At 30.8% G+C, this 27,989-nt stretch overlaps 1 protein-coding gene across 1 annotated transcript in view; it reads right to left on the bottom strand.

Moving 5' to 3' along the window:
- Positions 1-27,989, bottom strand: part of MARCHF6 (membrane associated ring-CH-type finger 6) — an 85,439-nt gene that overhangs the window by 30,151 nt on the left and 27,299 nt on the right. Inside the window, exons 2-13 of the mRNA XM_051969849.1 lie at positions 22,047-22,143; positions 20,951-20,969; positions 18,674-18,747; positions 15,264-15,407; positions 13,323-13,395; positions 10,987-11,155; positions 9,649-9,838; positions 9,119-9,180; positions 7,233-7,265; positions 3,934-3,985; positions 2,180-2,238; positions 905-985 (exon numbers count right to left, since the gene is read on the bottom strand). Coding sequence (XP_051825809.1) covers positions 905-985; positions 2,180-2,238; positions 3,934-3,985; positions 7,233-7,265; positions 9,119-9,180; positions 9,649-9,838; positions 10,987-11,155; positions 13,323-13,395; positions 15,264-15,407; positions 18,674-18,747; positions 20,951-20,969; positions 22,047-22,143 — 1,053 coding nt within the window. The remainder of the gene's footprint in view (positions 1-904; positions 986-2,179; positions 2,239-3,933; positions 3,986-7,232; positions 7,266-9,118; positions 9,181-9,648; positions 9,839-10,986; positions 11,156-13,322; positions 13,396-15,263; positions 15,408-18,673; positions 18,748-20,950; positions 20,970-22,046; positions 22,144-27,989) is intronic.

The raw sequence follows: 27,989 nt of genomic DNA, 5'->3' as shown, positions 1-27,989 counted from the left end.
AAGGAAACCAATTCCTAAGGTCTCTCATTTTTTTTTTTTGAAAGTGATTTTTATAAAATTTTTCCTTATGGCAAATCAAAAACTAATTTTTTTTAAACTTTCACTTACTGATTCTAGCCCTTTGCTGTAGTACAAGTGCAATGGACCTAATCTTTGTATAATACCTTTCAAATAATTTTAGATAGCTCTCATGTCCTCCATTTGCAAAAGATTTTCAAAGAGCATAATTTGGAAACCGTTCTTTAACTTTACAAATATGAGAAGTTTAAATGGCTTGCCCATGATATTACTAAGCATACAAACCCAGATCTTCTGACTATCAGTTTAACATTTTTTACCACGCAGATATTAAAAGATAAGAAAATAATCTCAGCTACCAAAGCTTAACCTCTCACAGATAAGTAGTTATAAAGAGAATTATTGAGCAGTAATTAAAGTTATTATAAGATTCAACTCAGTTTAAAAGACTACTGTAAGCCAGGCATTGTTTAGGTGTCAAGGATACAAAGACAAAAGCAAAAGATTCCTGGCTTCAAAGAGCAAACCTTTTTTTTTGTGGGAATCAACAACTACATAGTAATTTAATATACTATCCAAAACGATTCCTGGAAGGAGGGCACTAGTCACTAGATGGATAGGCTTCTTATAGGTTGTTTTCTCAAGACAAATTTCAACGAATTCATGAATTCTAGGAATGTATTAAGACACAGAGGACAGCCTAAGAACAGGAATGGAAATGGGAGTAACATAAGGTGAAGCCAGACTGGTATGGACTTTAAAAGCCAAATGGAAGATTCTTCTATTTTGCCCTAAAAACCACTGGACCTTCAAGTCCAAGCAGAGGACATGTAAAGATAAATCTACAAATTACCATTATTAACTAAATCAATTTGTTCAAGGATACATGACAAATTATCAGTGATATTGCTAAAAGTACATAGCCAACTATTGTTGTAATTAGGCCTTCAAAATGAGATGCTTGGACCTAGAAAGAAAAAAAATGAACAATTCAAGATGCTGGAACCTAAATATTCAAAGGACATATTTTAGTATAAGGCCTTCTAAGTTTTCATTTAGATATTCTCTAAATTTATACAACCCAAATCATCATCCCTTGCTGTCTGCTATATGTTAAAGAAGAATACATAGTTAAAAAAAAAAATCTGAGGAATTAAAATATGCCATTAAATGACATCAGTGCAAAACTTTCAAAACTTGAGAATACATATACATTTATTTATATATTGAGTGGCTGAACATTTAAATTGGAAAAATAGGAACATTTGTTTGGGTTGTTATTCAGATTCTAAGACATTCTGTTTATTTACAGGGTAAAATAATAAATTCCCATGCTACATATCTATTTTTGCTTTGAAAATACAAGAAGCTTTCTTTCTACTTTTTTCCAGAGTAATCTTAAGCTCTTACACATGATGCAGATATTAGAGATATTACTTAAAGATACTTATTATTTTATATTCCAAATAAAATTACCTTATTCAAGAACAAAAATACCCATCAAAAATATCTCTCCTCATCTTGGCTGTTCCCCATAACCCACATCTCAGATTATGTTAAATTTCATATGCCATGATATTTTCATTTCTAAATTGGTAGTAATTTACTGCTAAAGGTTGAGGGATTACTCTTTTCTTTTGATGAAAGTGTCATAAGTATACTGATGAAGAAAATTAGAAATCAGGTCTTTTTGGAAAAACAATAAACTTGACTATGATAATAGAAGAAAAAGAAAAAGATAAGGGTAGTAGATTAGAGAATACCATTGGCTATCGTTATTTTTCAGGATATGAAATCATTAAGAGAAAGCTTTTCAATAGTCTCAATGTAATTAGATGGGTTAGGGGAAAAAGTGCAATATACCAGTACTTCTGTATTACTAGTCTGAATGTCTTCCTCCTATCTTCATTAATTACAGCTATTATTTGTGAACATTTATTACAAGATACTCATTTTACAAACTTAAATGAAGTTACTGAAGTGTAAAAGATTACACTAATGTAACATAAAAATAAAGGATCAATTACATTTGTCTGAGAACCATTCTCGAAATATAAAAAAAAGATATATTTTATGCCTCAAGATTTGTCCCAAAGTTGCCAAATACTTAAGAGTAATTTTTAAAAATGTCTTTAAAAGTTTTTTAATCCATTATACTTACATATTCCTCAAATCCCAAGCCAACAACAGAAAAATGACCAATGTGGTAAGGACAAAATGCTAAAAGAAAAAAAATTAAAACATGAAAACTTCAAAATAATACCTTTTTCTGGAACAGTCTACACTTTGCCATCATAAAAAATATGGGATAAGATGACAAGAACTAGGATATGAGAATGGTATTCATTTTCAAATTTTTCTGATATATACGTGATCAAAGCTGCCTATCTTCCTGGACTATCCATGTACATTATATTTCAAATCAATTGATCTGATTCATTCCTCTCTCCAGAAAAAGAGGAGCTACTGGCTATAAAAAAACCACAGTCAAGCCCAGTAAGCTCCAAAAAAGTAAGAACATACCTTTCATTTTTGTAGGTCTGAAGGAATAATGATATTGAATACTGCATAATGCTGGACTTCACTGATGTCCTAACTTTTGTCTTTATCAGAATCTAGCCCATACCAGGCACTTAAAAATGCTTGACTAAATAATACAAGTGGCTTATTTAAAAAACTCACTGCAACAGATTCCAATATTAATAAATTCAAATGAAAGGATAATGAATAACTAATTTATTTACTTTTAGGAGTCAATGGGAAAAATACTTAAAATTACAGTAAAAAATTTGACATTATTTTGTCTACTTCCAAAAAATATCCCATTGATAAGTTTGAATGTTATTAGTACTAAATCCATAAATTAATTTAGATGGCATTGTCATTTCTATTAAATGATTCCATTAAGGTCCTACAGAGATAGAATCAAATCCAGGTCTTCTAATGATAAATCTGGCATTGTTTTCACTATTTTACACTGCTGACCAATGATATCAATGAATTTAACTACCATTTATAACAACTTTTTGATAGGAAAATGTGTTCAGCAATTAATGTTAAAATCTCTATTTCACTATTAAGAAATCATAAAGAGGAAGAAAGATACCATACACTACCCCCAAACTACTCCATTCTCTCCTCTCACTGGCAAAAACTTTGTTGGGCAGTGGAGATGGAAGCACACCTAGCTCAAGACACCGGTCATGGCTCCTGGGGCAAAGTTTATGAATAGAAAAGCAGAGACCGCTCTAATAGCTTGAGAAAAGGAATTCTACTAAAGAAATAGACCAGGGGTTATGGAACTAGAGAGCCTGTGGAGACAAGAAGTGAAGTTAATAGTAACAAAATGGGTCATTTTTAGCACTTGGATGAGATAACAAGTTAGCTACAGGTGAAGAATGCAAGAGTAAAATTAGAACCAAGACAGGTACATGGAGTAGAAATGAAGGGTGAGAATGATGAGGATGGGAGCAGAATTTCAGGTATTTCTAACAGCAGGAAGATGAAATGGATTGGTGACAGGTCAGATTAGCTAGATGATCAGGGTGAACAAAGGGTAATGATGTCAATTTGCTAAAACAGTGGTAGCAGGAGTCAGTTCTAGTAGTGGGACAGGACAATAAGAGAATTTAAGCAGTCAAAGTAGGAATTCTTAAAATAGGACAGCTATTTATATATGAGACATTTTTTGCCAAATATTTCTAAGTCAAAAATTACAGTTTAAAAAAAATAAACAAAGGATCCAAAACAATATTCCATAATCTAAAATACAGCTTCCTAACAAAGAGTTGTATTTGAAAAATATGAGCCAGTGGATACATCAGTATTTTCCATATTTGTATCCCTAGCATTTATCTAGTCCAGCACCTTAAAAGAGCTGGCAGCTAATCAAGGTTTGCTGAATTGAATACTTACCAAAGACAAGAATAAATAATGTATTCAGAGACACCACCCAAAAGACATGTTCCTTTAAAAAAAAACATACTAATAAAAATAAGTTCAAAGGACAAAATTACAAGCCAATATAACAAGACTTTGCTTAGTTCACATTGTAAATTTAAGTAACACAAAGTGTTAGATATAGGTAACTTTTAATTAGAAAAATTTTAATTCTTAAATTTTCAAACCTAAAGTCTTAGAGTATTCTAACAAAAAAAAAAAAACAATATTTCAATGAAACTTTTCTAGGAAAACTCAATAAATAATTTTTAATGCAATGTTTGATACTTTCAATAGTATTATTTAAAACAATTTAATATATTTTATTAAATTATTAAACAAAGTATTCTGAAAAGCAAACTCTGTAATTAATTTCCTGTAAACAGATAATGCCATCATATTACTATTGTGAAATGAGCTGTTTTTTTCTAAGAGTCAAAATTGTTTTTTTGGTTTTGTTTTTAAAGTAATAAATATAACCTAATTTCACCTATAAGCAAATAACTAGTCTGTGAGAGCTGGCTAGGCCTATGAGATACTAAGGGCACATTATAGTTTCTCTCTGTGTAAAACAAATTGGCTTGCGATTTAATTTCAGCTTCTTGATTACCATCTTCTACCTAAATAGATAAACCAGTTCAAATGAAAATAACATTTAAAATAAAAGATACCATACACACCTTTTGCCATGTATCTTTACAGTTTGGCCCCTAGATCACTGCTTTTCGATTGTTAATCTTTATCCTCATCTTTATCAATCAGTTCCTTCCTATAAACATACCTAAACAAGTCCATGTCTCCCCCATCTTTAATAACCCTTGCTAGATCCTACCATCTTTTTAAGTTAACATCCTATATCTTACCTCTTTTCCCTTTCATTGTCAAATTTCTATAAAAAAGCAATATACCCTTCCTTGTCTGACTCCATCCTTTCTTCTCACTTGTTAACCCTTTGCAGTTATGCAAACTCAATTGAAATTTCTCTGTCCAAAGTTAGTGATGATCTTTTGATTGTCAAATCTAGCTTTTTCTTAATCTTCCATCTTCATGACCTCTTGGCCACTGCTTATGACTCCCTACTCTCTGGGTTTTCATGTTATCTTGTTCTCTTCTTAACTGTTTGACCATTCTTCCTGAATTTTATTTTATTTTATTTTATTTTTGCTGTATTATCATCCATGCTATACCCTTTAAGAGAATACTACAAGACTGTCTTGGGAATTCTTTCTATACTCTTTCAACTGGTGAACTCATCAGCTATAATGGATTTAATAATGATCTGCATACAGTTAACTCCCAGATCTACATACCTTACACATGTCAAACTGGATATACCAAAGGCATCTCTAAATCAACAAATCAAAAAATAATATACTTTTCTTTTTGAAAAGTCCCTGGGGGGAGGGAGAAAAATAATTTGGAACCCAAGATTTTGCAAAGGTGAATGTTTGTATGTATTCGGAAAAATATAAAGCTATAAAAAATTAAATTAAAAAAAGAAAAATCCCCAGAAGCACCTATCTTCCAAATCTCCCTGTCACTTCCAAGGTTATTACAATTCTTCCTGTGATCCAGATATGAACTTTGTTGTCAATGTTGATTCCTCACTTTCTCTCCTTCCATATAGCCAACTATTTTCCAAATTTAGCTGTTTTCACTTTCTGTACATTTCATATATATATATATATATATGTGTGTGTGTGTGTGTGTGTGTGTGTGTGTGTGTGTGTGTATACACACACACTTTCTTCTCTTAACTCAGGCAGCTACTCTCAGTTCAAGTCACCACTCCTCACTTGGAACTATTATAATAATCTTCTAATTGGTTTCTATACTTTATTCATCTTCCTACTCCAAAGTCATTTTCCTAAGCCACACATCTTGCCAAAATTTCTTAGTCCATGATTCCTTCCAACCTCTGGGATCAAATATAAATTTTTCTACCAGTAGTCAAAGCTCTTCATAACATAGCAGAAATTACTTTTCCAGTTTTATATATTATTTCCTTTCATTTACTCTATGATGCTACAAAACAGACCTTCTTACAGTTTCTCATATACAATATTCTATATCCCATCCATAGGCCTTCATAATGGCTATCTTCCCATACATGAAATTTCTCTACTTCTTAGGACCTAATGACCTTAAAATACACACATACACACATATAACTTTATATCATATTTTTAGCCCTGGAGAGCCTGAGAGCAGGGTCAGATCTCTCAATATAACCTCTGACAGATAATATCTGACTGGTATTTTAGAAACATTAAAAAATGTTTCTTGGATATAAAAAAATTAGAATTGAAATTTAATGGAATGAAGATAACAAAGAACAGCATTAAAGTTTTTCCCATTGTATACTCGAAGAATTGCTTTGGTTTCATCATTTTCTAAATATTGAATTGTAAAAAAAAATGACTGGATTATTAGATATTTGTGCTGCATTTCTGATTTATACTTATTTTAATCACTTATGTTCCAATTTATATTACAATTATTTTATCATATTCTCTCATTAGACTGAAATAAGGGTCTATGCCTTATCTTTATATTTTTCCCAGCACTGAACAAAGTTCTTCATATAGTAGAATCTTAATAAATATTTTAAACTTTTATTCAAAATTAGAAATATTTTTCTTTAAAATGCATTTTCACACAATAAATATAAACAAACAATTTTCTTGATACTAAACAAAAGTTAAGTGGTCTTGTAATCTAAAGCATAAAACCACCCTGTTCAATAATCCTCTTCCTTATTCCCTTTCAGAGACAAGGAGTTCACAAATGTGGAATACTGAATAACATCATATTTTGGGGATATATTAACTAGTTTTGCTCAACTTTTTCTTCTTTAAAAAAATATTTGCTAAATATGTATTGTATCTAGGATATACTGCAACATATTTAACATATATAGGACTGCTTGCCATCTTGGGGTGGAGGGGTGGAGGGAGGGAGGGGAAAAACGAAACATAAGCGAGTGCAAGGGATAATGTTGTAAAAAAATTATCCTGGCATGGATTCTGTCAATACAAAGTTATTATTAAATAAAATAAAATTTAAAATTAAAAAAATATATATTTGCTATATGGCTCTGGCAGGAAGAAGGGAGGTATACAGGGAAAATCTAGGCAATATAAAAACTAAAGATAACAAAAATCTATTTTTAAGTTGCACTGCTATAAATCTTAAGACATTCAAATTATCAAGAGAAACAGGGATTAAAGAAGTAAAACACAATTCCATTCTTAAAACAGGATAAATTTACTTACTAGGAAAACTAGTGACCCATCAAGTCCAAGCATCTAAGGGGAAAAAAAATTAAAATAATTATATAATAAGTCAGTAAGCTTTTCTATTTTAAAGAACCTTCTTTACCTTTACACATTTTTGCTTACCAAGGAAGTACTAAGAATCCATATTAGATCATTTCCATTCATGTATATTTCATTGATTAGAATGACATTTTTTTCCCCACTTCCCTGAAAGAAGTCTAAATAAACATAGTATCTTGGGTACTTAGTTCTAGCATTACATATTTCATTAGCACAATCAGTACAGCCATGTTTGAAACTATCATTCTATTTACACATGAATTTATCATCTTACATTTTGAAAGAGTACTTAATAATTCAACTAAAATTAGCAATGATTTGTAATACAAGTTTAAAATGCCCTCAAAATGCACTAGTTTTGGGGAGAGGATTCTGGGAAGATGGCAGAGAAAGTTGGTCAATTTTAAGCTCTCCAGATTTCCCCCACAAACAGAACAAATTTGCACCTGAACAAAAACTGGTGAAAAACCAAGATTTGGGGCAGAACTGAGGTCCTTCTGATATAACCCAACAAGATCTGAAGAAAGACCCAGGCTGGGATTAGGGGATTAACCTGTCTGAAGTGCAGACACTTCCGGGCTAGCTCTCCAGAAACATTAAGTGGGGACCCCTTGGGATGGCTGGGTGTGGCCGGAACCTCAGCAGGAATCACAAAGACTTTCACATCCTGAACTGTTTGTCCATTGGGGGTTTGTCTGGGAATACAGAGTGAACTTCAACTGATTGAGAACACCAGGCCCAGCTTTGAGGCAGAGACAAGGCCCTGGGCAAAAAGGAACCAGTACCTGGTGAGTATAGAAGCAGCAGGACAGGGACGCTGCTGGCTATGGCACTTGCAGGAAGGGGAAGCTCCTGGTTTGGGGTTCCTGATCAGAGTAGAAAGCTGAAGGGAAGCATGACATGGCACCATCCTTCTTCTCCACAATTAGAGGCACTTACATTAATACCTCTTATTTAAAAAAAAAAAAAAAAAAAAAAAAGCTGGCAAAGAAGAAAGAACCCCACCATTGAAATATATTATTGGACCAGAGAAGACCAGGATTCGTCTTCAGAAGAGGATACTTTAGTAAAAAAAAAAAAAAAAAAAGCTAGAAATTCTACCCCAAAAAATCATGTGAAATAGTTTTATCTCCAGAAAGCATTTATAGAACTCAAAAAAGAATTCAAAAACCAAATGAGAGACATTGAGGAAAAACTAAAGAAAAAAATTAAAACCATCCAAGAAAACAAGAAGCTTATATATATAAAAAAAAGTTAAGCAATTAGAAAAGGAGGTACAGAATAAAATAACAATTTACAAGGAAATAAATTAATAAATAAATGTAATTTCTTCTACTAATATTTATACTTTCTTAAATTGATATTTGTATCTTCCCTGATGTTCTGCTAGGCACATAATACTCTTTTGTTTCATTTTTTTCTTCAAATAAAGTAAATTTTTGGGGGGAAAATGCACTGTTTCTCACTGAAAAAAAATCCAGTAATATATTCTTCAAAATATACTTTTCAACACTTTTAGCATATTAGGACAGACTATATTACTTATGAAGATGGCTAATACAGAAACTTTAATATCACAAAATTCACCTATAATAAAACCAACTGTGGTTCTATACTATTAATACTTTTTTTCTAAAAATGTCTATTGAATCACCAGCAATCTAAATAGAAATAATAACTTACTAAACTTACTAAACTTACTAACGTTTTAGTAGTATATCTGGATGTCCCCAACTAGTACAATTAATTTTAGTTAAAAATTTAGGCTACTGAAAATGAGAGCCTACAACTTCTAGTACTTTATAAAAAGGGCTCTTACTCACTCTCTCCCATGTTAATTCTTCTGCAGCTCGATCCCATTCTAAAGCATTCCAGTTCATATCATCTGAAATAATAATTATAGGTTAGAGGTACTTTGCACTACAAATATTAATAGGAATTATATTTGAATTGAGTACCTTACACTTATACACATATACTAAACCTAATCTTACTATTGAAAAGGAAGTAAAAAAGAAATTCATTATAAGCATAGTATCTGGAAGGTACTTTAATTCTTTCAAAACACATCTATTTGAAATACTAGGAAGAAGAAATTTAATAAATTAGCTCAAATTTTATTAACATTTCAAAAAATACTATCTAGCTGTCATTTATTCTTTCCTATAAAACACTTAAGTATATGTATGTATGCATGCATATATATATGACAGTTCATATTTATAATCTACACAAAACATGCAAAGACAAGAATAGTAAGTTAAACTATTTTAAGATTTATGAATATTAAAAATAAATAAAACATTCTTTGGGTTAAATTTAAAAAGAAATGTTATCTTACAATAGTTGTTACCTTGTGCCCCATTATTAGCATCTGCTGCATCTTCAACTACAGCATCCTCTTCATCCTCATTGTCTTCCTCTTCTTCATCAGCTTGTTCTTCCTGAATTTCAGGGTTTTCCCCTACTACTGCATCCTCAGCTGGTGGGTTAGCAGGCTGATCAATTGCAACATTTTCAGCACCATTTCCCACACCTGGAGCCTAAATTGATGAGATATTCCAGATATGTGGAAAAATTTTTCTTAGTTTTACTTTGTTTTGATCAATTTGTAAGAAAATAATTACTTCATTTGATACCAAATATATAAACTTTCATTTATTATTTGGAATATATTCATATATTTTAAACAACTTACTATACAAAAAGGTAACAGTGCAGTTTATTAGTATTTAACATTCCATAAACTAGATTAGTGATGAAGTATATATATCTAGATACAGTCGATATACAAGATATAGTCTTGAAATTCCTCTTAGTTAAGTAGTTTCCTGCTTTTCATTAACTGTTCCAGTTAGTACTTTCCAATGGTCTTGCTTGGTCACTAACAATATATACACATATTTTTATATATTATATATTCTTCTAACCAGCTAACAGATCTTTAAGTACTTGTGTTATCACTACTTAACAAATTGTGTGAAGGAAAGTGATAAGTAGGACACCAAAAGCTTTCTGCATACAAAGTGACAATGATACTTTTGGCAAAAGTTTGGATCATTGTTTTATGCCTAATAGTCTAAAAATGTTATCTTCCTGTAGTTCTCCCCTACTTCTGGTGAGTACTCAAAACAGTTACACAGTCAGCATAATTACCAAATAAAGTTAAACATTATCCATTTATTAATCTATAATCTTTAAAATGTTCATCAAGCCCACCAACTGTTTTTCAGGCATTTTAATATCTGATCTTGTGCCTGCTAACACCCACATAAAGAAGAAAAAAACTGAGGATACTCCTACAGGTAATCACAAAAGTGGAAGCATAAATTTCCATCTTCTCTAACTATAACATTGCTCATAGTTCTGACTGGATTAGCTTTTTCTAACTGAAGAAACCAAGCTTGGTGAGGGAAAAGAATAAAATTATTTTCTTAAATTCATAAAGCAAGTCAGAAACGGATCTGGGAATAGGACAAAGCTTTTGTATTTTCAAGTGAGAATTACTAAATATCATCCCAGGTAACAGAAAGAGAAATTAATTCAGTATATTCCTCCATATATTCATTGCTTATTTCAACATGTATTATTAATTTACAAATATACCGTGAGAAAGGAAGCAAATAGATGCTCAGATCATGAATAATCAGAAATAATTCCATAACAACTAAAGTTGAAACAAGTACCTTACCTCATTTTGTTGTCCAGCAGCATTGAGAGGTTGAGCATGATTTTGTTCCAACCACTGTGGTGCTCCACCATGGACTATTTGTTCTCGCAACCACACAAGGCTGATAAATGCACAAAGAGTGCAGGTCACCACAAAACAACCCTGCAAACAATCTGCCAATAAATTTTCCCTATTAAAAAAAATATATATACATAATTATTTCCACAGTAATAAAAATAATTTAAAATGACTTCATCTACATTTTCAATAAATTATCAATTACTCAGAAAACAAAACTATAAAAAATGATTTGTGTGTTGAAAGTTCCAAATAGATGAAAAATATTAAGGAAAAATGAAAAATATGATGTGTTATATTCATTATTTTTTTAATGGCTTCATCTATTCTGGGAATTTTTTTTCAATAGGTCTATAGTCCAAACACTTAAAACCCTGTAATCCCAAGCCTAACTGGGATGGTTTTTCCTCTCCCCCAGGGAGGTATCACTTAGATTGCATCATAATTCTAGGGGAGTTTATCTAAGGCATATCAAATACTTATGATTTGTTTGGGTCCTGACCAAGTTTCCCTGGTACAGGATATGAATGCCAGACTTTTGCCTTTTCTGGACTTCAACAACCATAGAATAAAAAAGAAACATAGAAATCAATCAAAGGTAGAACAAGATGCAACTTTTTCTCTTAATTTATTCATTCATAATATTTTTTCTACTTCTAATTTTTCATTGCCTTATCTTTTAAGAAGCCCTTTATTTACTTTCCTTTCAGGTCTTCATGATAAACCTTCCGTGTTTTTCCTCCTGAGAGAGGACTTTTAACATTTAACTTCCATAAATTTCAAAATTCATTCCTCTTAAAATTTCTACTTTATATATAATGAGAAACAGACACAGAAGTTATATTTTAAAGAGAATTGCATTGTATTAGACGTAATTCTAACCTTAAGAATCCTGTTTCCTATATTTGCTAGTGCATGATCACAAGAAAGTCACAAAACTTAAGTTAATAGCTTATCCATAAAAAGGGGTTATTATTATTATAGTATCTGTTTCACAAGGCTCAAGTGAAATATGCAAAATACTTTTCAAACCTTAAATATCTGTCAGGTTTTTTTTTTAATTACATCAAGTGTAATAAAGAAATAAATTTCTAATCCAATCTAAATTCAGTTTACAACGTTAATAAGATACTGTTGCAAAACTCTTTGATTTTTCACATTGTGGGAATTAGGTTTAAAGTTCTAAATGTAATGATCAGTTTTAAGCAATTTAAAAAAAATATGCTTCCAGTGCATGCAAGGGATCTACAATATTCTGGATTAGTCTAAGAGGAATAAAGCTACAAAGTCTACTAAAAGGGTAAAATAATATGCTTTTCCTATTTTTTCTTTTTAAGTTAATTGCAAGGATATATGTGCTTTTAGAAGATTTTTCAATGCATCCTTCTACGTAGATCTTTTTAGTCTTTTCCTTATTAAAATAAGGATCAGTAGAAAGAGTTAAAGGCTAAATATAAGAACCAAGTAAATCTGAAATGGGCAAACCTATGAAATGAGATCAACAATTTACATTGCTTCTAAGAAGACTATTAACAAGAAGCCAAGTGCTCTCTCTCCTATTTTTAGAAAGTTACAAATACTTTACACATTAGAATTAAGAAGCACCAAGACAACTAGGTGAAATGTTATCAGAGATTATAATCATAAATGTCATGAAACAGACAAATGCAATATAATTCAACTCAAAGATAATTGCTGTTTTATTGGAGTACTTGTTTTGTTTGTAAAGTCATTAATGAATTCAATGTGAACTTACTATATAAATTAATTATTCTACTGAAAACAAATCTTAAGTTATAAAACCATCCTTTAAGTATGTAGCTTTAAATGGAATATCCTATATAAACAATGTATTTATAAAATTACAAATCTAATATGAATGACAGCTACTTCAAAGATAATAGAAAGAGCTATAAAAAGTATATGCTTTCCTACAAGGTAAGGGAGAAATCTTAAATTTTAATATGAAGAAAAACAAATAAGCAGTAAAAATGAATTATTCCGGGGACAGTTAGGTGGTGCAGTGGATAGAGCACACTGGCCCTGGAGTCAGGAGAATCTGTATTCAAATCTTACTCAGATACTTGCTTGACACTAGCTGTGTGAACCTAGGCAAGTCACTTAACCCTAATAGATGAGAAGGAGTAGAGGAGGGAGGGAGGAAAGGGAGAAAGGGAAGAAGAAAGAAGGAAGAAAGGGAGGAAGCAAAGGGAAGCAGGGGAAGAAAATGAATCATTTGAATCAAGCATCTTTTTCATATCATATTGTTTTATACTTACGTTGACAGCATATCTAATGGCAGTGTCAATAGTGAGCTCACAGAGCCAGTAAACAAGCACTTGTAGATACGGCCTATCCAAAAACAAAAAAAATTTTTAAAAAATACTATAACAATAGCAACTTTTAGAAAGAATTTATAATGCTTATATTTCAAATTAACTAAAAGTTTATCTATTTTATTGGTTTTTATAAAACCAACTCTTAGTTTTAATTAAATAGTTTTCTTTCAGTTTTATTAATCTCCCATTTTATTTCAGAATTTCAAATTTGGAATTTAATTGGAGGTTTATAATGCTTATATTTGTAATCACTGAGCATACATTAACTTACATTCTTTTATGAGGACATCAAATCCTTAAAGTGAATCAAAATACAAATACTATTAAGTTCTTTTAAAATACTATCTGCCCCATAAATTATAAGTAAATTAGAATTACTTAAATTTAGTATCAATTACTTGAATTTCTGAAATTCAAATAAATCAAATAAAATACTCAAAGAACTTCTTGTTTAGGTCTTCTAACCTCACACCCTAGAATTTCCTACTACATCTCTTATGTAAGTCATCTACCTTACAGAATATATTAAATATGTCTTGAAACTTTCATTATCACAGAATATGAGGGTGTTTTTGTTGTTTTTTGAAGGAGAGAAAAGGGTAAAGAGAAGAGAAGCCTTTTCAGTTCAATTTGCCTACTTGAGGTCATTATGCCATTCATTTCAATAGGCACCCTAAACCAGATCTAGCCTTACAAGAAAGTTTTAGAAACAAGGTGGAAAAACAATTCCAACTGATTTAGGATGGAAAACGTCATCCACATATGGAAGAAGAACTATGTAGACTACTTCTTCTATGCGCATCAAAGCATACTATTTTTATTTTTGTTATTTTGTTTTATTTTTTCTCTCTAGTTTTCCCCTTTTCTTCTGATTTTTCTTTTCCAATTCGACTCATATGGAACTATTTTCTAAAATGATTGCATATAAATAACATCAAATTTCTTGCTGTTCTGGGGATAGAGAAGGTAAGGAAGGAAAGGAGGGGGAAAAGATTTAGAACTCAAAATCTTACAAAAATGAATGTTGAAAATTATCTTTATGTGTAATTAGAAAAATAATCAACTATTAAAATAAAATTTTTAAAATTAAAAATAAAAAAAATAAAAACAAGGTAAAAGAAAAAATGAAATCCTAGTGGGCATGACATAAACTTCCTAAAAATCCAGAATTTAAGGATAATTACAATATGACTGAAGGAATTAAAATCCATCATTTGTCCAGAGTATAAGTTTGGTCTTCTAAATAATAATTGTTCTCCATATTTTGTTCATTTTTTCTTTCTAGATTCTCTTTGGGAAATGTCTGTCTAGATTAAACTGCCAAAAATGAGTTACTAATACAAGTATATATCACTATATTTTAAAATATTTTTTAATAATAGCTTTTTATTTTCAAAATATATGGAAATATAGTTTTCAACATTCATCCTTGCAAAACTTTTGTGGTTCCAAATTTTTCTCCCTCTCTCATCCCTTCCTCCTCCCTTTAACAGCAAGTAATCCAATATATGTTTAACATGCACAATTCTACTACACATATTCCCACATTTATCATGCTGCACAAGAAAAACCAGATCAAAAAGGGAAAAAAAGAAAGAAAGAAAAAAGCAAATAACAATAAAAATGGTGAAAATACTATGTTGTAATCCACATTCAGCACCCACAGTCCTTTTTCTGGATGCAGATGTTTCTCTCCATCACAAATCTCTCAGAATTGGCCTGAATTATCTAGAACCCAATTTCTTTATGTGAAATTTCTTTATGTTTAAGAACATATACTTTATATAATCATTAAAGAACATCACATGGAATAACATGATATAATGGTAACCATTATTAAACAATATTTAAGAAATCCCTAACTGAAAAACTAATACTTACATGCTGTAAGAGGTACAACTCCCAACCATGCAAAGGCCACAAGTGTATAGTGAAACCAGTAACGTATTGCTGTGCCAATACTTGTAACCAGTCCAGCAAAAATATCTTGGATTGGTAGCCTTGAAGGCATATCTGGGGAATAAACTGAAAGAAAAAAAAATGGAACTCAAAAAATTTATATTCTATTAAAAAATAGCTACTTATTTGAAAAGCTGAGCTAAAAAAAACCCACTATATAGAAGGAATAAATAACATTAATATTGAAAGGCCACAAAACTCTTAATAAAAAAATTCAATATTAGTATAAGTTTGGTCTTCTAAATAATAATTGTTCTCCATATTTTGTTCATTTTTTCTTACATTATTATTATAAAATTATTATTATAATAATATCATTATTATAAAATTATCCATAAAATCAATTATAAAACTGATCCAGTCCTCTTTTCTGTAAGAGCTAATAAATTTTCTAGGAAATGCAGTTTGTAGAAGGGATTGAGTCTCTGATGGAGGCATATATTGTTTCAAAACAAAATATATCAAAAAATATTTAAATTATTTATACAATAGTTATGTATCTAGATCATAATTTTTATGACAGGATATGATTCCTAATAAAACATTTCAGATAAATAGTTTTAATAAATGAAACTAAGACCATAATTCATTTACCCCAAAACACAGAATCTCAAAAAGGAAAAGTAATGTATCCAACAAATATATAAGCAGAACTCCCCTATAGCACTTTAATCCAGAATCAATTAGAAAACATTCAACATCCAGGAACTTAAAACCTTAAAAAAAAGCTCATTATCTTTTTAAATAGCTTTAAAATTTAGGACGATTAACCTTATTATTGAGCCAAAATTAGCCTTTCTACAATTTCTCTGCCTTTGCCACTAATTCTGGTTTTTAGTGTCAAGTAGAGATGACAGATAAACCTTTAAACACTTGAAAACATCCAAAATGTCATACATGTTGAAAAGACCCAACATATCTCCACTGCTCAAAGTTAAATGGATTAAATTATTTCAATCTTCATTTAATAGAATGTGAAATCCTTTTAATATGTTATATGCCCTCATTATTTTTGTCATATAATTTATCAATGCCAGGATATAAAACTCAAGTTTTGGCCTTATGAGGAACAACAATGAGAGTATCAAATACCTCATTCACTTGGCATCTGATTGCCAAAAAGAGAACTGTCACTGTCACGAAAAAAAAACAACTACTATAGACTGACTTCAGAAAGAAAGAAATAGATCACAAGATCATAGCATGGAGTTATATAAAATATAGCATTAAGGGGAACTTCAACTATTTGGAAATCTGTTGGAATATTCTCTTTCAAAAGTAAAGCAATTATTAATTTCTGGATCCATTATTAATGGTGTCATCTTTCGAAAAATGGGAAAATCAAGGAAGGAACCTTCTAATTCTGGACCAGATTCTCATCAAAATGGAAGAATTAGTTGTTGAAGCAGAATTGATTGGACTTCTTGGAGGAAGGGGAGAAAGAAGACTTCATCTGTAAATGAAAATTAATTTGGAAAAATTTGACATGTGACCTTGATTTGGAAAGAACATGTTTCAAAGGATTCAGAGAAAAGATAACATTCCCTAGGAGAAAAACTAAGAAATGTACTTTCCTCCCCTCTTTGCAAAGTATATGGAATGTTGTATATATTGCCAGATCATCTGATGTGCATACTGACTTTGCTAAACTGCTTTTTTTCCTCTCTTTTCTTTAATATTTGTTACAAGGAATGGCTTACAGGGAGGATAAAAGTTATATTTTTTAATACCAACGATGCTGAAGAAAACTATCAATAAAATTAAGTTTGTTTTTTTGGGATTTTTTTAAAAGAATAAATACAATCACATGATTAAAAAATTTTAAGAATACAATAAATGTCTTAAAATTATACCAGAAAGAATAAAGAATACAAATCTCTTTTTTAAAATAGTTTTTTTTAATTTTCCAAATACATGCAAAGATAGTTTTTAAGGACTTCTTAAGAATAAAATTCCAAAAATCTGAGAAATAATTTCATAAGAAAAGAGAGAGATGTCCATAGGAAACAACGTGAATGTGACAAGCACTTATTGATTAAGATACACAAAGATATAGTGAGAAAGCAATAGCTTAATTCGAATTCAATGTCCCAGAAGTACTACATCTTTACTAGAAGTTATTGTGACAGTTTTGGGTCACAAGAGCAACATAATGTGGACTAGACATTTTCTCCCATAATGTCTCCAAAATAGACACCAAAGATAAAGCAAGTTAACCTATCTCCATAGTTTAGGACACCAAGAATTCAAAAGGTTAGAAGAAAACAACTGATGCTTATTCACCCTGAGTTCACTTAGCATCCCTCTACTTCTTCTCATACTATTAGTAGCAAATTCACTGGCAGACCCAAAGACATCATCAAAACCCATTTTTGCATCCTTTCCCCCTTTCCTTACTCTATTGCCATGGAAACTCAATAAAATCGAGATTTTTAATTTGCTATAAGGCCAAAAGACCTAAATTTTTTTTAAAGTTGCATGTGATAATTTTTCAGTTCTAAGCATAACAAAATTGACTTTTTGATACTGATTACTGAAGAAACCAAGTCCTAGAATAATACTGATAAATGGCAGAATCAGAAGTCAAATCCAGTTCATCTCATTCAGGTACAAGAATTTCCAGAGAAAGTATTATGATTAAGTATACTTTATTAAAAGAAAAGAGAAGCCTCTTTTATCAAAAATTCCTATTTATCCAGTGGGGGGAAAAATGCAAAGTCAATAATGTTCATTTCAACTGCACACACTTTAATCATTCAAAATACTCAAAAAAAAAAATTAACCTTTGCAAAATTTATGTCCCAGAAAAAACAAACATCCATAAATAAATGTAATGAATGTTTCTATTTAAGAAGTATTGTATAATAAGGAAAAAAGGCTGATTAATTTTTCTCACACTTATCCTTCAATGGATCAGCAACTTATTCCTGCTTAATAAAGTGTTGTAAATATTTTGTTAAATATTGAAGTATAATTTAAACTCTTTTGAGGGCAAGTGACTTGTATTTTTTTGCCTCTGTGTATTAAGTATTGGGGATAATACCTCAAAGTTTGCAAGCACTAAATATTAGTTAAATTTAATTCAATATTTTAGATGTTTAACAAATAAAGTCATAATAGCTCTGGTGGTACAATACATCAAATGTGAGATGTTTTTAAAAACAAACCAGGTAAGATGAAAAAGGAGCTCAGAATACTTTTTTATATTAAAAATCAAGGAGGAATGAAATATGAAAGGAAAGAATAAAGACTATTATTTCAGAATTTCAAACTGAAAGTTGCAAAGATATAATACATACAAAGGCAATTAATATTGTTAATGCTATACTTACTTGGTGTGAAAGCAAATCTGTGTTTGCATAGTTCACAGTATTCTTTTCTGCTGTGTTTCAACCACTGAACTAAGCTGAAATTAGAAATATATAATATTTATAAAATATAAATATATTACAAAAATATTTTTCATGCACAAAATACATTTTTAAAGTTTAAGGTTATAATAACTATAATTTTAATTTTTTCACAAAAAACTTTCCCCATCTTCAAAATACTGCACTTAATTTTTGCATTTTGCAGAAACATAATATTTTGCAGAACTACATAATGATACCAGAATAGTAAAAAGACTATGGGGATAAGAGTTAGGGGGAGAGTTATCTTCTTCCTCACAGTAGTCACAGAGGGACATGGAACTACAAGAGAACCACAAGGCAGATAGGATTGTCACAGGGAAAAAGCATAAACTCCCTCAAATGACTATGTCCCAAGTGCTAGAATTTCCAATTAAAGATCTAATGGTATCTTGAGTGATGTAATAAGAAAGAAAAAGTCATTGAAATGAAAACAAACAAACAAAAAAAAAAGTTTATGAATATATTTATTTTTGAGAAGCTTAAAAATAATCTATAAAACTGATGGTACACTAACCAACAAGCATTTAGCAATTATCTGCTATGTGCCATGTGTTGAGGATAATATAAAATTAGATAGCTTCTGCTCTGAAGGAACTAAGGTTTTACTGGAGAGAATGTTCATAAATAAGAAAATAGAAAACAAATACACACAACTTGGGACTTAGGGAAAACCTCCTCATGTAAAAGGTGAACTGAACTTTGAATGGCTCTGGAAATTCTAAGAGGCAGAGATAAGAAAGGAGAAATGTTCCAGACCTGGAGATCAGTCTGAAAGAAACAGAGGCAAAAATATGGAATGCTTTATAGGGAGAACAAGAAGTAGAGACCAGGTTGGCTTAAGCACAAAGTTCATAAAGGCCAAATAATACATAATTATTTTAAAAACTACTTTAAGAAAAAAAAAATCTAGTTTCAGAAAAACCGTAATGGACTAATAAAACTGAATAAAATGCTTCCAAATGGTCCATCCAGCTCTATAATGTTCAGATTCTTTGATTTTTATTTTGCTCCCCAGCTACCATCTACTATTTATTTAACTAAAGTTCCTACTTTTTTATACTTTTAAATTTAAATTTGAAATATGTAGTTATTTTCAATTCCTCCACTTAACAGATGAAGAATCTTGAATGTTATTTCCATTATACCACTATTTCATCTACATGTTATCTAAAGTTAATAATATTAATCCAATACTAATCATAGGTTTGTGAAATTCATTGTTTTCTTTTTCAAAACTGTAATACTTGTACTTGGAAAACACATAAAATTCTTACTTAAAGCCTTATTCAAAAAAATTCTACACAAAAAAGACAGCAGGACAACTGAGAAATTAGAAGATATACTATATGAGAAAAGAAAAATTAGGACTCTTCAATCTGTAACAACTGAAAGGGAGATATATGAATCAAGTTTTTTAAATTCTTGAATTTTATTGGCAGGACAAATATTATTATGTTCACCAAACACTAGAAACCAAACATGCTTCATATAGTTTCTTAATCAACATTATTTCAAAATAATATCAAAACACAAGTCTGGTATTCCCCTGTGGAGAATCTACTGTAAATGGTGGTTGTCCTCTCTCATCACAAATCCCCCAACCCAGGGGATATTAGTTGATATGATTTTTTTAGCCAAACAGAAAACTGTTATTGGTTCAGCCCAAGAGAAGCTACCACTACAAGGAAAAGGAAGAATAGTGATTTTATTTAAAACAATGTTCCTTGCTTTCTCCCTCTGTATTGTTGTTTTGGCCAACAAAGTTTTTGCAGAACCAATGACCAATAACAGTCAAGAAATGCTCAGAAACACTTTGAAATCTGAAAGAATTTTGTATAAATAAAAATTCAATAAATATTTATTTTGCACCAATTTATTTTGCAGGTCACAGTGTTAAATAGTGAGATAAATAAGATATTGGGATTTCTTTCACATATGTGTTAGATTAGATGGCTACTGATGTCTCTTCCAACCTCAAATTTTGTGATTTTTGCCCAATTCTAGATGGCATTTATGATGTCATGTTGTTCACACTGATCCTATTTTTATATCCCCAGTGCCTAGCACAGAGACGAAGCATAAAGTAGATACTCTATAACTAAGACACTGTCTTTTATCTTCAAAAAGCTTTTAATTTCTTATTGGTGCACATATACTACTTTACCCAGCAGGTAGTCAACACATGGAATTCCTTACCTCCAACAGATAGTAAAAGCTGAAAATATAAATTCGAGAAGTATTTAGGTAAATACATGGATGATATATCCATAATATTTTATTAGGGAAGTTAGCAATTTTGGGGCACAATGTTAATCTTTTAGATTTTAAAAAATAAGATATTCATGCTTTCCCTCAAAATATCATCTAGTATTGTCATTAAAGTTATAATGAAAGGAAGAAAGGATCTTGTTGGGTTCCCTCCTCCTTAGGAAATTTTCAAGCAGAAGCTGGATGATCATTTTTCAGGTTTGTCATAGGTGAGAGTTCTTTCACATATCACATGTTTTAGACTAAATGGCCACTGACTAAATGGTCTCTTCCAACTCTCAAATTCTGTGATTTGGCATTTATGATGTCAATTGCTCACACTGATCCTGTCTTTATATCCCCAGTGCCTAGTACAGAGTCAAAGCCATAAAGTAGATACTCTATAACAACTTATTAGGTGTTAAAAATTGAGTATATTGTTATTGAGTAACTTATTTCACATGAAATGAATTGACATTATTAAATCCTGCTTTTAACTGTCTTTTTCATGAAGCTTGAAGCAAGGAAGCAAATATAACTTCCCTCCATGTTCCTCCCTCTGTAAACTCGAAACTATATCTTGTTATTCTATCCATTTTTTTCGTATCCAGCCTAACTGAAGTGATCTTGTTCATTCATCTCCTAGCCTTAGTCTATGTACTAAATAAACAGGATGCCCAAATTCAGATATTGTAGATGGGTATAACAGCTGAGTCCTCTATGAATGTAATGCTTTCCCATTCTATTCACTGATGATGTATATATAAATATTTTAAATTAATTCACTGGCTTTTAAAAAAAACCTGTTTTGCCAACTGGCTAACTAATATAAGCCCTGAGAAAAATCTTACATAAAAGACAATGAAATTAATTTTAATTAGTTTATCTTATCTTCTCCCTATGAAAATTTGGGATGCCTATGTTTCTTTTTTAAATCCCAACAAATAATAATATATTAAAAATAAAGGAATTTCTACATTTAAATAATAAATTATACTAGCAACAAAAGTAAGTTTTGAAATATAATTTCTAAAAATCTACTCACCATTCTTGATGGATAAATTTAATACTGCCAGTACATACACACGGATGATATAGCGGTTTCTCAGGTGTTCCTTCTGATCGACACACCCTACATATGTCTGTTGATCAAGAATAAAAATTCATTTATGCATGGCTTAAGCATCTTTATAAAATGAAAAAAATCCAAAAATATTATAATGTGGCAAATTAGGAACGGCATTATGCTGTAAAATAGTAATAGGTTGGCATGCATATAATTGAAATTTTGAAAACTGACACTAAAATGATTATTCCTTAATGAAAATCACAACAAAATAATCTGTAAAGATTCAACAAGGATTTCATGTAGAGAAGAACAGAAATAGCATCTTTTGCTTATATATCAACTATTCAACAGTAATATTTTTGAAAAATGCTGCACAGGGTATGAAAAAAGGCAAACTTGAGTGCAGTGTCAGTGTATTAAACCACAAGGAAAGGTCATTTGATGACTTATCTGGTATAATACTGATCCTATTTTTATATTCCCAGTGCTTAGCAAAGAGACAAAACCATAAAGTAGGTATTTTATAACTCCTTATTAGGTAGTGAGAAACGAGTATATTGTTATTAAGTAACTTAACTATAGTATCAGGAGATCATATACAAATGGGTAACAAAAGAAAGTCATTTTCTGATGTAAGCCTCTCTAAAATCATAGAAAACTAGAGAAAATCATAGCTTATCTGAACCATGTAGTGACTTCTATACATACAGAGATAGTAGTGTCTAACCTTTAGCAATTTTTTGAGTAAAAATATATTATACTCCTAAATACATACTTAACATACTGTTACACATATTAATTGGCAATAAAAGATCTTTTTGGGTCAAATTGTTGTTTTTTTTTTTTTTTATCTTAAGATCTAATACAGAAACATTCAAAATGATGATTAAAAGTCAAAAAGCTAGAAAAGGAAAGCTAGAAGGAAAGCAAAGTCCTATTTTGCTTTTTTAAAAAGTCTTTCTACTTTAAAACTTCTAAAAATCTTTAAATGTATATTTTCTTTTTAACCTCTTAAAATGCTACAATAAAAATATGTATATATATATATATATATGTTAAAGATTTAATTCATAAAAAAGGACATTATTATTTACTTCAAAAATTCTTCTTTTAATTTCTACTTTTTTTTCCCCAGAAAAGTGCAGTTAGCTTACACAACAGTATCTTGTGATTTCATTGCTGAATTATAAAAATCTTAGCAATATGGTCCAGGTGATTAACTTGAGAATCTCATCTATAAAATAAAGGACTTGACTAGTTGGTCTCTGAGGATACTTCCAGTATATCTGGAATCAATAAATCACTTAATCAATTAACACTTGTTAAGGACCTATCATGTGCTAGGTGCTAAAGATACAATTGAAAGAATTAAACATTCCTACTTTCTGTAATTCTATGATCCTAGGTAGGTATACCTTCCATATCAATTCAGCAAACAATTTCCTAGTGCCTTTAGACTGAGGTTCCAAAAGACAGTACGACGTAAGGTTTAAAACATATATACACATATCTAAATCATGTTTTAGAACATAAATGAGCATAAGGACAACAGAGTGGCATAGAAGACTTGAAAGAGAGATCTTTCCTAACTAGGGGATCCTAAAAGGCTAAATAAAGAAGGCTAGATCTTGAAAATTTCAACAAATCAAAAAAGTATTTATTAAATGTTAAAAATACTTTACTCGGTAGGTACTAGAGACACAAAGACCAAAAAAATATGAAATGCTCCTTGTCCTTCAAAAAGGAAATCTTCCGACAAAAATTATGGAAAATATCTTCAGTTTAAAAATTAAGTTTCATCTGGGACATAGGGAACAAGTTTTCAACCAATTCACCCACTTTAAAAGTTAAAAGAACATAAAAAAAGTTTGTTGCTTAATGCATCCAAAAATCAAATGCTTACTGTTTTCATGTCAAGAAACTGAAGTAAGCATAAAATGAGCCTTTGACTTGCATCATTATCATCATTATCATCACCACCACAAAAAATTTTTGGTTGAAAGTAGAAAATTTTAAGAGTTGTCACTAAGCCTTTTCTTGAAGACCAGTAATGAATGAAAACCTCTCTACCTTTCAAAGAAACCTATCCCATTTTTAGATCTGATTATTAGGAACTTTTTCCTCATACTGAGTGAAATTTTTCTTTAACTTCCAAATAATGGTCCTGGTAATATGCTCTAAAGTCAATTTGAAAAAATTGAATCCTGTTCTGTTTGGCAACTATTCAAAGTCTTTCAAATGATTCATATGTGACATAATTTTCCAGCACTACCCTCATCCTGCTTTTCTTCCTGTGAACAAACTATATAGTGTGATACTTAAAAATATGGTATATAGTGTAGAAATTTATTCTGCTTTGACTGCATGTTTTTTTATAAGAATTTTCATTTTTTCTTTTAAAGAGTAGTAGAGTTAGAAAATTGATTTTTTAGTTGGAAAAATGTTAATGTAGATGGTCAGAACTGATCTCGATACTCAAGCTGTGACCAGGAAGGGAAGATTAATGGCACAAAAATTATTTGCAGATATGACAACCTTATGACATATGGCAAATTAACTAATCTTCCAACTTTTCCTATTCCATTATCTTAGTGATGATCAAGATTCAGGCTCTTTTTTAAAACCATGCATGGTACTTTCCTAAAAAATCTATAGCTCTTCACAATCTATAATTCTTCATTAGAAAGAAAAGAACAAAAAAGGGAGAGTTGGAATAAGGAGAGAGAAGGAGAGAGAGAGAGACAGACCAACAGAGACAGACAATATAGAACATAATTTATCTAGCATTATCAGTAATGAAAATCTAAGTGAATTTCCTAGATTACTGCTAAATATCTTTTTAAGCAACAAATTTTACTCTTTATTCAAACTATTTTGCATGGTACTTTTAATGTGATGTAAGAAGAGCAGTTGCTGGTGCATGTGGGGTTCAGCATCAAATGATGACACTGACATAGGTACCAAATGTTGGGGGGGTTTGGTCATGTGAAGAATTCACAATGTCCATTCTCTTTGACAAAAGGTAGTTTTATTTAGGAGAAGAGGTTACAGACAAAATGAAGAGATGTTATAGACACCAGGAATGGTAAATATGAAATAGAGTTGAAAGAGTACATAGTTAGCAAGGAAAGAGGTTTTAACAATTAATGATGGCCACTACTGATTAGAGAAATGCAAATTAAGACAACGCTGAAGTACCACCATACTCTCAGATTGGCTAAGATGACAAGAAAAGATAATGGTAAATGTTGGAGAGGAAGTAAAGAAAACTGGGACACTAATATATTGTTGGTAGAGTTGTGAATTGATCCAATCATACTGGAGAACAATTTGGAACTGTGTCCAAAAGGTTTTTAAACTGTACATACCTTTTGATACAGCAGTGTCTCTACTGGGCTTGTATCCCAAAAACATCATAAAAAAGGAAAAAGGACCCACATGTGCAAAAAATGTTTGTGGCAGCCCTTTTTGTAATGGCAACAAACGGAAACTGAGTGGATGCCCATTAGTTGGAGAATGGCTGAATAAGTTATGGTATATGAGTGTTATGGAATATTATTGTTCTGTCAGAAATAATCAGCAGGATGCTTTCAGAGAGGTCTGGAGAGACTTACATGAACTGATGCAAAGTGGAGTGAGTGGAACCAAGAGAACATTGTACACAACAACAAAATTATGTGATAATTAACTCTAGTGGGCGTGGCTCTTTTTAAACAATGAGATTCAGGCCAGTTCCAAAAGATCTGTGATGGAGAGAGCCATCTACATCCAGAGAGAGGACTGTGGGGACTAAATGCGGATCACAAAAAGTATTTGTACTATTTTTATTGTTGCTGGCTTTTTAAGTTTTTTTTCTTTTCATTTTTTCCCTTTTTGATCTGATTTTTTTTGTGCAGATAATAAATGTGGAAATATGTATAAAAGAATTGTACATGTTTGACATATATTGGATTACTTGCCATTTAGGGGAGGGAATGAGAGAAGGGGAGAAAGAAACACTTGGAACACAAGGTTTTGAAAGAATGAATATTGAAAACTGTTTGCATGTATTTTGAAAATTTAAAGCTATTATAAAAACAAACAAAATTAGTGATGGAAAAGGCAAGGTTCCAAGTGGAACTCACAATTAAGCAGGAGAAAGGAAACAATATTCCATGAAGTTGAAATATGCCCTTAGATGGCAGGCTAAATCTATAGAGGAATTCTAAAAGAATTAGTCAGCTATAGGAAAGAGAAAATAATAGAGGAATGGTGAGGGATGAGAAAAGATACCACATGACAATGGGGGTAAGGGAAGCTGAGGGGAAAGACACCACAAGGCACTGTACTGTGGTGGACTGATCCAAAGGGTGTTAAGCAAAGATGGCATAAACCATGGACATTTATAAGGAAAATTTAACCTCAGGCTTTTGATATAATTCAGATTTCTAATCAGACATAACAAGGTAGGGCTGCCCATGACCTCCACAGAGGGTGGGACTATGAGGTTAAACAGATCCCCACCAGTGCCCTTCCCTGCTTATTCTGGAGTAATTCTATCAGTATGTCCATCTTTCTCTGCCAACTGCATTTAGTTACTCAGGGCCTAAACACTTTTCCTTTTTTCATCATAAAAAAACAACATAAAACTATGTTTTTAATCATTCTGGGTCATAATTATAAACATTATTTATTGCACTATTTACCACTACAAAAATTATTTAAGCTATGTTCCTGGTCAACTATCCTTCTTGAATTCATAAAATGAAATGTGTGTGTCTTTGGCTTTCTTCACCATGCTAGTACTACAACCTGTTAGTTTTAAGAATGATCAGAGAAACAAAATAACTAAACAAATAAATTAAGTATAGCAAAATTATTCATTGAGATGATCAATAGCTCCAGTAAAGTTGTAAACTACAAAATAAAAGCCTCAAAAATCAACAACATCTCTACATAAAAAGAACAAAACCCAAGAAACAAAAATAGAAAAGGAAATCCCATTCCAGAGAACTATAAAAAACATAAAATCTGTGGGAATCAACCTATCAAAGCATACAGAAGATTTGCACACATTAATTTACAAAGTGGTTCTTAAAACTCCTAAATAACTGGATTGAATATTCTTATTCAATGCTCAAAGCTAGACCACAAAATAACCATATCACTTACAATCAGATTACCAATGGAATACTTTATAGAACCTGATAAAATAACAACAAAATTCATTGAGAAAAACAAAATACAATTTTGAATACAAGATGAAGAAACAAAAATGGAGATTTAATTATATTATAAAGTAGCAGTCATCAAAACTATTTGGTATTTGTGTGTGTGTGTGTGAGAGAGAGAGAGAAAGAAAGAGAGAGAAAGAAAGAGAGAGAGATTGAGATCAATGGAATAGACCAGACATGGGAGAATCCGAAAAAATATAATTAATTAACACAGTTTTTCATAAAGTGAAAAACATAAATTACCTAGGAAAAACTCTTAGATGAAAACTCCTGCAAAAATTATAGTCTGGCAGAAATTAGGGTTTATATCACATTCCACAATACATTCTGAATGGTGACCTTAATATTAATGATCATACTATAATAAAAAATTAAAAGAGAAGCAGATAATATACCTTCTCTTTTAATTTTCACAATATTTGTGAATTTCACAAATAATCACATCTAGGGGTCAGAGATATATTCTTAAGTAAAAGAGAGGCAATTATAAAAGATCAACTAGGTAACTAAGCACATGAGATTCTATACAGACAAAACTAATACACCTAGCCAAAGGGAAGGAATCAATTGGGAAAACCTTTATGTCAAGAATCTCTGAAATGTGTTAGGTATTCAAGATAAGTAAATAATTAACAAATATATATGACTAAAACCCATTCCCAAAATAAAAAGTCAAAGGAAATAACAGGCAACCAAAGAATTGTCA

This window comes from Antechinus flavipes, chromosome 1 (assembly GCF_016432865.1).
Source record: "Antechinus flavipes isolate AdamAnt ecotype Samford, QLD, Australia chromosome 1, AdamAnt_v2, whole genome shotgun sequence".
Lineage (NCBI taxonomy): Eukaryota > Metazoa > Chordata > Mammalia > Dasyuromorphia > Dasyuridae > Antechinus > Antechinus flavipes.
Note: the sequence above shows the minus strand (reverse complement) of the source record. Positions and strands in the feature narration are given on the sequence as shown.